Source organism: Scyliorhinus torazame, chromosome 17, assembly GCF_047496885.1.
Source record: "Scyliorhinus torazame isolate Kashiwa2021f chromosome 17, sScyTor2.1, whole genome shotgun sequence".
In the NCBI taxonomy this organism is placed as follows: Eukaryota; Metazoa; Chordata; class Chondrichthyes; order Carcharhiniformes; family Scyliorhinidae; genus Scyliorhinus; species Scyliorhinus torazame.
In genome coordinates, this window is record NC_092723.1 from 111,860,522 (window position 1) to 111,873,242 (window position 12,721).

The 12,721-nt window shown below is 47.7% G+C and overlaps 1 protein-coding gene across 2 annotated transcripts in view; it reads right to left on the reverse strand.

Moving 5' to 3' along the window:
* The window catches only part of LOC140394069 (uncharacterized), a 405,190-nt gene that overhangs the window by 158,683 nt on the left and 233,786 nt on the right, over positions 1-12,721 (reverse strand). For both annotated transcript variants that reach the window (XM_072480880.1, XM_072480881.1), the window contains exon 46: positions 4,544-4,722. In XM_072480880.1, the coding sequence (XP_072336981.1) occupies positions 4,544-4,722 (179 nt within the window). The remainder of the gene's footprint in view (positions 1-4,543; positions 4,723-12,721) is intronic.

The window sequence follows — 12,721 nt, forward strand, 5'->3', positions numbered from 1 at the left end:
GAACCCTCCTAATATGAGCTGGGCAGGGTGCATTGATCGCTCAGGCCGAAACCAAAAGCAAATGAGCCATCAAGTGCCATTATAATTTGCTTCCATAAGTTTTATGTTTAGGAGAAGGTGCTGAGTTGGGTGAAGCAAAGGCGAGAGGTGAAGTGGGAAGGCGTTGGTATTCGAATATACCAAGATTTGGCGATGGAACTGGCAAGAAGGCGGGCAGCCTTCAGACGGGAGAAGGTGTCACTGAACAGCAATGGCATGAGGTTTGGAGTGGTCTACCTGGCAAAGTTGAGGGTGATGCAAACTCGGGGGTTTTCTACTTTGAGACGGTGGAGGCATAGAGGCATTCATGAAGGCTGAAGGACTGGGACTGAAATCCCTTCTGAACTGTAAATTCTATGATTCTATGAATTGAGAGATGGGACTGGAATTGGGACCTAGGCTGAGGGGATGAGGATTTTGCCTTATCTTTATCGCTTTTTTGTTGTCTTTCATTTTGAATTTGATGGGGAGAACGTTTGGGTTTTGGATGGCTTGAACGGGGTGGGGTGGGGGTGGGGGGTAGTTTACCTTTGTTTAAAGTTGGTTACAAGTATATGGGGCTTTGGGTTGTGGCGGTTTTTTGGGGGTGCAGTATTGCACTGGTTTGGTTTGTTTTTCTAGGACTGGGTTATGGGGAGGGGATTGGAGGAGGGGGGCCTGGGCAGAGGTCTCCACACTAGCAAGCAAAGGTTAGCTCGTGAATAGGTGTGGGGGGGGTGCGCAGTCATTGGAACCTGGTTGAACATGTTTCGATGGGTCTGGGAGGTGCGAAAGGTGGGGGGATGGGATCAATACTGGGAGAGGTGTTTGAAAGAGGAATTGGATGGGGTGATTTTGGGAGGGAAGGGTTTGATGGTAACAAAAGGTTCGGGTGGGTCAGGCCTGAGAGGCAGGGCCCAGGGTTATGATGATGGCGGAAAGGAGGGATGGAGGGGAGGGGGGGGTGAGAGCCCCCCAGTCAGAATAGTGACGTGGAATGTGAGGGGGCCAGGGGGACCAGTGATAAAATCAACAGTTTTTACACATTTGAAGAACTTAAAGGCTGACGTGGTGATGCTGAGGAAAGGTTGGTGTTTCACTTGGGGTTTGATAGGCTCGGGGGGGTGGCAGTATTGGTGGGCAAGAGGTGAGGTTTCAGATGGTGAAGGTGGGCAGGTACGTGATAGTGATGGGGATGCTGGAGTGGCGAGCAAATATGCCCCAACTGGGGTGATGCGGGGTTTGTGAAGAGGGTGCAGGGGGCCATCCCAGATCTGTATACCCATGAGCTGATAATAGGGGGGGGGGGATTGGAACATGGTGTGGAGCCGAAGGTGGACAGATCTCAGCCATGCTCACTGGCCCAGTCGGGGGAGGGAGGGGCGAATGCATTGGCCTGGGCTCATGAGGGAGGTGGGAAGAGTGGACCCGTGGAGGTTCTTTCACCAGTAGGAAAGGTGCAATTGGCTGGTGTTACGAGATCGGAGTACTCAGCAATTGTGATTTTGGTTCATGGTCTGCATTGGCTGGATTTGATTTTGGAGAAGGGGATGGCCCAGAAGTCGGTGTGGAGAATGGACATGGGGTTGTTAGCTGTCCGGAGTTTCTGTGACAATACCGGAACGGTGATCGAGGAATATGAGGGGTTTAATTGCACGGGGGAGGTCTTGCAGTTGGTGGTCTGGGAGGATCTGAATGCAGTCATGAGGTGGGATGTGATCTCATTCAAGGCTAAGGTGGATTAGGAGGATAGGGAGAAATGCCAAAGACTGATAGAGGAGATTTTGGAGGTGAATAGGAGGTACCCAGGGGACCCGGGTCCCCGTCTACTGGTCAAGAGGAAGGAGTTGCATGCGAGGTTCGACCAATTGTCATTGAGGAAGGCAGTGCATCAGCTGAGGAGAGCTAGGTGGCCGATCTACTAGTATAGGGAGATGGTAGGGCATGTGCTTCGGAAGGAGGCAGCGGCAAGGGAGATAGTTCGGTACGGGATACGTCGGAGAAGTTAGTAGTGGCTCCGGAGTGGATTAATAAAGTATTTGAGGAATTTTATAGGGACCTTTATAGGTCAGAGCCACTGGAGGAGGAACGGGGGAAGAGGGAATTTCTGGAAGGGCTGGCGTATCTGAGGCTGGCAGAGGAGGATAAGGCAAGGTTGGAGCAGCTGGTGGGGGAGCAGGAGATGAAAGGGGCGATTTGGGACATGGTCGGGGTTTCAATTGAATCTAGGAAAAAGCAAGCATTTAATAGTCTCCCCGCCGGGAGCGGGAGTGGGGGGGGGGGGGGGGGGGGGGTCTACTATTCCGCTTGGCGGCAACCCATTTGAAGTATTTGGGGGTGCAGGTGGCCCAAGATTGGGCAGGGCTTCGGAGGCTTAATTTCACTAGTTTTGTGGGGAGGGTGAAGGCCGATTTATCGAGGTTGGAAAATCTCCCTCTGTCATTGGCGGGCTGGGGACAGGCAGTAAAAATTAATGTTTTACCACAATAGCTGTTTTTATTTCAATGTCTGCCAGTCGTTTTACCCAAGTCCTTCTTCAGGAGGGGGGGGTCAAGTTGATCTCCTCATTTATTTAGTGGATGGGGTGGGGGGTGCAGTTGCCAGGATTAGGAGGGTGGTATTGCAGAGGGAACAGCAGGCCAGGGGGTTTAGGACTCCCAAACTTACTGTATTATTATTGTAAGAAGACTTACAACATCAGGTTAAAGTCCAACAGGTTTGTTTCGAATCACTAGCTTTCGGAGCGCAGCTCCTTCCTCAGGTGAATCACCTCTGTCAGCTAGTGATTCAAAACAGGCCTGCTGGACTTTAACCTGGTGTTGTAAGACTTCATACCAGGCTCACCCCAGTCCAATGGCGGCATCTCCACATCATGTCTTATTATTGGGCAGAGAAAGTGCGGGGCTGGGGCAGGAGGAGGGTGCTCTGTGGGTGAGGATGGAGGTGGGCTCTTGCAGGGGTCGGGGTTACTGGCAATGGCACCGCTGCCGATGGCCCCAGCTTCTTCCTGGTCCCCAGACAAGACTGCTCTGCCTTACAGATTATTACTCTTTTATAACTATACTACTGTGAGAGAACTGTAGACTCAGAATTCACCTTTTCGCTCTCCCAAAACTTCTCTAAAACCTCACTGCGTCTCTGCATTCCTAGGCTCTCCCCAGCAATGACCTCATCTCCCCAAACTGAAAAATAAATGATCTCTGCAGGCTGCAAAATCACATTAACTCCCATATTCCTCTGGTCAATTTCACCTGCTGTTTCTGAGAAGCAAAGCAAAATCCTTTTTAAAAAACGTGATCAGTGCAGTCAAACAGACTATAACCTCAGGCTTTAACCCCTTAAATTGTCCCAACATTTAGAAGCCATATATTCCGAAAATCCTCAGTTCGACACACTATTTATCAAGTCATAGCTAGATAACATCTGCAATAACCTTTCTTCCTACTCCTCCATTGCTATCCTTGGCCCTCTTCTATTTCTCACCGACATGCGACCCCAAGACAACTAAATCAGAAAACACAATATTGGATTCCATATGTATGCTGCCGACACTACACTACATCACACCCACCTCTTCCCACCCTTCCACTGTCTCTAAATTGTCAAACTGTTTGTCCAACATCCAGTACTGGATCAGTCGAACATCATACTGAAAAAACTGAAACCATTGTCATCCATCTCCACCACAAACTCTGCTCCCGAACCACCAAAGTTATTCTTCTCCCTGGCCACTGTCTGAGGTGGAACCTGATCATTTGCAACTTAACACCCTTGAGCTTAGTCTCCAATGAAGTTCTCTCAATCAGCAAGGCCCTTTATTTCCATTCCCGTACCATTCATTTGTTACATTTAGACTCAATTATTCTAATTTTCTCCTTATCCGGCCAAACACCTTGAACCATCCATGAACTTCAGTTCATCCAAAACTCTGCTGTCAGTATCCTAACTCGCATCAAATCAAGTTTACCTATCACCTCATGCTCGTTGGACTAAGTGAAAAAGTTTTTAAATTCTCATTCTTATCTTTTACTCCCTGGCTTTTTTCTCGATGACCTCACCTCACCCTTCCTCTATAATTTCTTCAGGCCCTACAAAACTCCGAGACACCTGTGCTTTTCAATTCTGACCTCGAGTATCTCATATTTTAATTGCTCCACCATTTGTGACCATGGCTTCAGCTGCTTGGGTCCGAAGCTCTGGAGTTATTTCACTAAACTTCTCTGGTTCCCTTTCTTCCTTTATGATAGTTGCTGGGTGATGGGTGAATGGAGAAAAAGAAGAAGAGAGAGTAAAAGCAGGAGATATCAGGGAGAAACTAACAGAGGAAAACACTAAAAAGATACATGAAAACTTTCATTCCATTCTAGACTTCAAATTACGTAATTCAAATATTTGGAAAGAACTTTTCAATTCTTATTCTTAATGTTTTAAAATCAATGTTTTTGGTTGTAAGAATTTATAACGCATGATTTGTCACAATGTTTATGGCAACTTCTCTGTGAAAATATAACACCGTGCTTGTTACCTGCAATAGTCTTTTTTTCAGAACTTCCAGCTGAGCAAGGTTAAAGGCAAGAGCTCCCAGTTGGAGGACATTGTCTTTCAGCACACGATCACTCAAACAGAGGTCTAACTGTGTTGTACCATATATTACAGGTGTCATGTCATTAATGTTTTCTGCTGCTAACAGTCCCTTTGTACAGTCTGTAGAAGTATAACAATTTCACATTTTATTTTTCTGATTAAACATAATACTCAATAAAGTTATTTCTACAAGCTTCTTCCTTGGGTAACAAGTTGCTGGCAAAATGCAGAAGAATATAAAAGACTTGCATGCATTTCCCACCCTTCATGACCTCAGAACATCTCAAACATTTTATGAACTACTTTTGATGCGAGGTCACTGTTGTAATGTAGAAATCACGACAGCCAATTTTCACACAGCAAGTTCCCACAGTCAGTAACATAATAACTAAATAATATTTTTTTCAAGCCAGGGCAGCGGAAATAACTCCCCTGTTCTTCTTCAAAATAGTGTCATGGGATTGTTGATGGCCACCCAAGAAGTAGAAGGGGTCTCAGTTTCTTATCTCTACCAAGCAATATCCTCTTCTTCTTCAGCGATAACTCGCTAATGAGTTTGATTGCCCACCTAAGAAACTCCATGTCACTGGTCATGGGTTCTGTGGGTCCTTGCATGGCTGTTAAGCCCGATCTTACAGCCCCCAAAAAACATATCATAGTAAGGTTGAGCTACCAAAGTTTAATCATGAAATAAATGCAAGTTCTTTCCTCTTACTTTAATAATCATATTGATGCGGATATTTATGATCAACAGTGAAGTGATGCTGATCACTACTGACCTCAAAGAAAGCTGCTCACAAAGATTTAATTAACTTTGTAGTGTGGATTACACCTTTCCCAACATTAGTGTACTCTGATATCTAATAATAGTAATGTAATTTAGCAAGCTAAGCAAACAAATAATTCTGACAGCAAACCAAAACAAAGCAAGCAGATTTTATCATTCACTTTTTTATAATTTTATAAAAAAGTAAAATTAAGATTGGAATGTAAACATGGAATTAAGGATCAATTTGAAAAAAACATAATTTTAATGAAAATAATTTTCATTATTTTAAACATTATATAGAATTTTCATTAAAAAATGGAGAAAACGGACCTTCTACACATAGAAAATTAGTTTTTCCAAGACCAGAGAGGTTTTTCAGCAGTAATTCTGACTTAGAATGCCATTAAAAAACAAATTGATTTCAATTTTGATATAATATTGAAGAAAGTAATTAACACAGACTATATGGAATCTGTATGGATCGAGTTAAGAAACACCAAGTGGCAAAAAAATGTTTGTCGGGGTGGTATACAGATGACCAAATTGTAGTGGTAATGTTGGGATGGCATTAGACAGGAAATCAAGATGCACGTAATAAAGGAACATCTGCGATGATGGGTGGCTTGAATCTGCATATAGATCGGGAGAGTCAAATTAGTCACAATATGATAAGAGGGGGAATTTCTGGAGTGTATGTCGGATGGTTTTCTGAACCAATACGTTGAGGAACCAACAAGGGAACAGGCCGTCTTGGACTAGGTATTGTGCAATGAGAAAGACTTAGTTGGCAATCTAGTTGTGAGAGAATCCTTAGGGATGAGTGACCATAATATGATAGAACTCTTTATCAAGGTGGATAGAGAGGTAGTTGATTCTGAGACCAGAGTCCTGAATCTTAATAAAGTAACCGTGATGGTATAACTATGTTTGACAAAGGGTCATCTGGACTCGAAGCGTTAGCTCTTTTCTCTCCCTACAGATGCTGCCACAGGCTGGGCTGTGTGTTGGTCACGGCGGTGTGACCTATATCCAGAGCCCCAGGGTCCCTGGTGAACAAACAATTAAGAAGAAACTGAAATTGGGAACAAAGCAATAGGAATATGATTTCTTGAGGTGTGGCTTTAATTATGCCAATGCAAATCAGGATACAAAGCCCATGTGTGTTATTTGCAGGGATGTACTGGCAAATGAAAGTTTAAAACCCTCAAATCTTCAAAGGAATTTGAAGACCAAGCATGGCGAGTTCGAGGACAAACCTCTTGATTCTTTTCAAAGGATGCAATGGGAACTTAAATCGTAGCTGAAGGCCTTAGTATAAATGTAACATTGAATGACAAAGCAAGTGAGATCGTGAGGACCAAGCTAGCTCATCTCCATATTAAAGGTAAGTGATAAGTGTTGTCAAGGTTATCTGGTATGGGTCACTCAGTCGGGCAGCATGGATCATGTACATCGGCCAGCGTGGGTCCCGAAGGTCCGCCGATTGGTAAAAGTGGGGCCCGGGAAGAAAAGTATGAAAAACAATGTCTTACAGTCAGAAACAGGGAATTCATAACAGGTAACAAAGAAATTGCTGAGGAACTAAATTCATACTTTGTTTCTGTCTTACAAAGGAAGACATGAAAAATGTACCAGGAGTTCTGAGAAACACAAGTTTTAGTGAGGAGCTGAAGGAAATCAGTATTAGTAGCGAAATAGTTTTGGGAAATTAATGGGACTGAAGGCAGAAAAATCTCCAGGGCCTGATAATCATCATCCCAGATACTTGAAGTAGTTAATATAAGCCTGCTACCGACTCAGAGTTCTCGACGATTGAGGTTTCTGACCTCGCGCTGCATTGGGTGGATTTGCGGGTGGCCTGGGGGCGGGGGTTGCCGCGCCCGCGGTGGAGGTTGGATGTGGGGTTGCTGGTGGATGAGGTGGTGGGTGGGCGGGTGAGGGCTGCCATTTGGTGCTACGTGGAGCTGAACGGCATGGGAGAGGTCAGAGGCACCATGCTGTGGGAGTCACTCAAGGCCATAGTTAGGGGGGGGTTTATATCAATTCAGGCGCATAGGGAGAAAACAGAGCGGGAGGAGAGAGCAAGACTGTTGAAAGAGATTTTGAGGGTGGACAGGAGATATTCAGAGGCGCCGGAGGCAGGGTGGTTGAAGGAGAGGCAGAGGGACTTCTGGTGGTGGCCATGGTGTGAGTGGTCACACATATGGTGGCTCCCACTTGTGGCGTTTTTTTTCTGACCTTTTCCCTGGTTAACGGGTGGAATTGAGGAGGAAAAATGGTGCAGGAGTGCTGGTGCATGGAGCTGAGGGCCAGAAGTGGTCAGAGGGGAACAGATAGCAAAAGCTGGAGCGGCGCCTGCGACCCACGTGGAGATGGCGGAGGGGCAGGGAGCGGCCCAGCCGGCTCAGTGGCAACAGAGCAGCTGGTGGGCTTCCTGAATGGGAAGTTTACCCAGCAACGTAAGGAGAATCTGGAGGACCTGGCCAGGGAGGTGGACTCAATTAAGCCAGTGATCGACCGCGTGGCAACGAGGCGGGAGGCCCAGGTTCAGGAGATCCAGAAGATGGAGGAGGTGGCGGGGGGACGCGAGGAGCAGCTCGCCTCGATGGCAGTGGAGATGGGGTTGATGCGGGATCAGCAGAAGCAGCTGCAGGAGAAAGTTGAGGACCTGGAGAACCGGTCACGCAGGCAGAACATAAGGATCGTGGGCCTGCCGGGGGGGAAGTGAGGGAGCAGACGCCAGCACGTGTGTGGGGAAAATGCTGGAGAAGCTGCTGGGAGAGGGAGCATTTGCACACCCTCTGGAAGTGGATCGAGTGCATAGTATGCTAATGAGAAAGCCCCAGGGGAGTGAGCCACCTAGGGCGATGGTGGTGCAACTGCACCGGTTTGCTCTGGGGGGCTGGATGGGCGGTTTCGGAGGGGGCAGCGGGCAGGGATTGAGAGATTTGGAGATTTCTTTATTGCTGAGGGCTTCCCAAGTTTGGAGGAGATGGAGGAGGAGTTTGAGTTGCCAGTTATCTGCAAGTGAGGGACGTTGTGCAGAGGCAGGTTTCGGCCTTCCCGCATCTGCCGCCCCAGGAGCTACAGGATAAGGTGGTGTTGAGAATAGGGTTAGGGAGGGGAAGGTTTCAGAGATCTACAAGGAACTGATGGAGTGGGAGGGGGCCCTGATATGAGAGGTGAAGAGAAAGTGGGAATAAGAGCTGGGTGGGGAGATGGAGGCCGGATTATGGGAGGAGGCCCTGAGGCGAGTCAATGCATCCTCGTCATGTGCTAGGCTCAGCCTGATACAATTTAAGGCGGTCCACAGAGCGCACATGATGGTGGCCCGGTTGAGCAGGTTCTTTGAGGGGATAGAGGTTTGGTGTGGGCGCTATGCGGGGAGCCCTCCGAATCATGGCCATATGTTTTGGGCATGTCCGAGACGGAGGGGTTTCTGGCAGGGGTTTGCTGACGTCATGTCAGAAGTACTAAAAGTGAGGTTGGTTCCGAGTCCAGAGGTGGCGATCTTTGTCGGAAGACCCGGGAGCCAGGGGGTGAGAGAGGCCGATGTCCTGGCCTTTGCCTCCCTGGTGGCCTGGAGACAGATCTACACGGATGGAGGGACTCGGAGCCCCCGAAGTCGGAGGTATGGATCAGTGACATGGCAGGGTTTCTCAGACTCGAAAAAATTAAATTCACCTTGAGGGAATCGCAGCAGGGGTTTGCCTGGAGGGGGGCATGGGAATCCAGTAACGTGAGGAAAACCAGTGGAAAGGGGGGCTGTGGAGGAAGTGGAATGTCCTGTTTGTGTTAGCCATGTTGGCTGGGTTTGTTACTGTGTTGGTTATATTGTTTTGTTCTTGTTGATACCTGATGATTAAAATTGTTAAAATTATAAATGCCTTCATAAATATTTTCTAAAAAAAGGAGAGGCAGAGGCTCCAGATGGAGTTTGGGCTAGTTTCTACATGGAAAGCAGCGGGGCAGCTGCGTTGGGCCAGATGGGCAGCGCATGAGTACGGGGAAAAGGCGAGTCGGACGTTGGCCAATCAGTTGAGAAAGCAGGGGGCGGCGAGGGAGATCAGTAGAGTTAAGAATGATAACAGCAAGGTGGTAATGGACCTGGAGGGAGTGAATGGAGTGTTCGAGGCATTTTATAGGAGGCTCTACAATCGGAGCTCCTAATCAGTGAGGAGGAAATGCGGCGGTACCTGGATGGGTTAGAGTTTTCCAAAGTGTAGGAGGGGATATTTCAGGAACTGGGGGCCCCAATTGGGCTGAGGTAAGTGATGGATGGTATGGGGACGATGCAGGCCGGAATACCCTGGGGCCGGATGTGTTCCCAGTAGAGTGTTATCGAAAATTTGCGGCAGATCTAGGCCATTGCTGTTGAGGACATATAATGAAGCGAGGGAGAGGGGGAACTTCCCACTACATTGTCGCAGGTTTCCATGTCCCTGATTTTGAAGAGGGACAGCCCTGCAACCTGCCCCTATAAACAAGTCGCCTAAGTGCTCAATCCCCAGCTGCCGCCCTAAACCTCGCATCCAGCTCTGCCTGTGCGAACCTATGGTTATCACAGATCAGTGCCCACAACAAGACCAACTTAATGAACAACTCATTGAGTTGTTCTGTTGTTGTTCTGATTTTTTGTTTGTACATGTGAAAATGTCTTGAAGAAAACATTATCTTAAAAAACAATAAGCCTACTATTCAAAAGGACATGAAATAAAAATTGCTTATTGTCACAAGTAGGCTTCAAATGAAGTTGCTGTGAAAAGCCCCTAGAGAAAACAGGGAACTATAGACTGATGTGTTGGGTGTTCTAGATCCGTGGAACACATACAGGCCACCAACACTTAAAATAGTGCAACACTATTTTATTAAGTTAGAAACTGTTGAACATACTTTCACTGTGGGTTAACACGATGTTAGATTAAACTAAAGACCTATGCCTGTCCGAACCAGTCTATGCACTCAGCACATGGTGAGGACCTGTGCTGTAAGCTGTAAGCTCTATCCTTGTAGGAGGTTGCATCCCGAATGAGCGGGAACTCTGATGCCCTCTGTCTTTATAGTGAGTGTGTTCTAACTGGTGATTGGCTGCAGTGTTGTGTGTGTTGATTGGTCTTGCTGTGTGTCCATCAGTGTGTGTGTATCTGCACCATGATATACTGGTGTATATCATGACATAGACCTGTAAGCTTAACGTCGGTATTGGGAAGTTGCTAGGGTCCTTTATCAAGGACTTCATAGCACAGCATTTGTGGGGGCAGCACGGTAGCATAGTGGTTAGCACTGTGGTTTCACAGTACCAGAAAGCTGGTTAGCAGACAAGAAGCAAAGAGTTTGAATAAATGGGTCTTTTTCTGCTTGGCAGCAGTGACTGATGGGGCACCACAGGGATCTGTGCTAGTACCCCAACTGTTCACATTTTATATTAATGATTTGGCCGAGGGAATTACATGTATTATCTCCAAATTTGCACAAAATAGCTACTGGGTGAGAGGGCGAACTTTAAGGAGGACGCAGAGATGCTTCAGCATGATGTGGACAGGCTGAGTGAGTGGGCATATGCATGGCAGATATAGTATAATGTGGATAAATTCAAGGTTATCCGGTTTGGTGGCAAACAATAGGAAAAGAGATTATTATTTGAATGGGTGTAGATTGAGAGAGGTGGATATTCAGCTAGACCTTGGTGTCCTTGTGCATCAGTTGTCGAGAGTAAGCGCGCAGGTACAGCAGGCAATAAAGAAGGCAAATGGTAAATTCTTCAGGTGAAGGATAGGGCAGGAAAGTGGGTGGTGGCCCCAGTGCTGATTAACAAGGTTTTTGAGGAGTTTTATGAGAGGTTGTACAAGTCAGAGCCACCCGGGGGAGACCGTGAGATGCAGGAATTTCTAGATGGCTTGGAGTACCCGAGGCTAGGGGAGGGGGACAGGGCTACATTAGAAGAAGCATTAGTGGAGCAGGAGATAAAGGACGCAATTGGGAGGATGCAGTCGGGGAAGGTGGCAGGGCCGGATGGGTTTCCAGTGGAATATTATAAAAAATTCAAGGATAAGCTGGCACCCCTGATGGTGGGGATGTTTGAAGAGGCGATAGGGAAGGGGGTGTTGCCACAAACCTTGAGGCAGGCATCAATTTCACTGTTGCTAAAAATAGATAAGGATCCGACGGAGTGGGTCATATAGGCCCATATCACTTCTGAATATGGACGCAAACGTATTGGCGAAGGTACTGGCGGGTAGGCTGGAGGAGTGCCTCCCGAAGGTGATAGGGGAGGATCAGACGGGTTCGTGAGAGGGAGGCAGCTTTTTTCGAACATTAGGAGGGTTTTGAACGTTGTTATGGCACCGGCGGAAGGGAAGGAAACAGAGGTAGTTGTGGCATTGGACGCTGAGAAGGCGTTTGACCGGGTAGAATGGGGGTACTTGATGGCAGTTCTGGAGCGGTTTGGGATTAGACCAAGATTTGTGAACTGGGTAAAGCTACTATATAAGGAGCCGAGGGAGAGTGTCCACACAAACAACATCAGCTCGAGATACTTTTCTCTCCACCGTGGGACAAGGCAGGGATGTCTAATGTCCCCCCTGCTGTTTGCATTTGCGATTGAGCCATTGGCCATCGCATTAAGAAGTTTGGGAGCATGGAAAGGAATAGAGCGGGGGCAGGCTAGAGCATAGGGTGTCCTTATATGCCGACGACTTGCTGCTGTATGTGTCGGAACTGAGTGTGTCAATAGGGGGAATATTGGAGTTACTGCGAGTATTTGGGTCTTTCTCGGGGTACAAGCTGAACCTGGACAAGAGTGAGTATTTTGTGGTGTCTCGGCCGGGGGTGGGGGCAGGGGTGGTGGGGCTGCCATTCCGTAGGGCAGGGACTCACTTTAGGTATCTGGGGGTGCAGGTTGCCCGGGAGTGGGGGAGGCTTCGCAGGTACAATATCACTAGTTTGGTGGGGAGAGTGAAAGCCGATCTGGCAAGGTGGGATGGTCTCCCTCTGTCACTGGCGGGTCGGGTACAGGCGGTTACAATGAGTGTGTTGCCGCGATTTCTGTTTATTTTTCAATGCCTACCGATTTTCCTGCCAAAGGCTTGCTTCAGGGAGATTGAGGGAAGGATTACCTCGTCCATATGGGAAGGGAAGGTGGCCAGAGTGAGAAAGGTTCTGCAACAGAGGGGAAGGCAGGGGGTTTGGGTCTCCCGAGCCTGATGTACTACTACTGGGTGGCGAATGTGGAGAAGGTGCGGGGCTGGGTCAGAGAGGTTGATTCCCAGTGGGTCAGAATGGAGGAGAGTTTGTGCAGGGGGTCGGGACTGAAAGCACTAACAACAGCACCGCTCCCGATAGCTCCGGGGA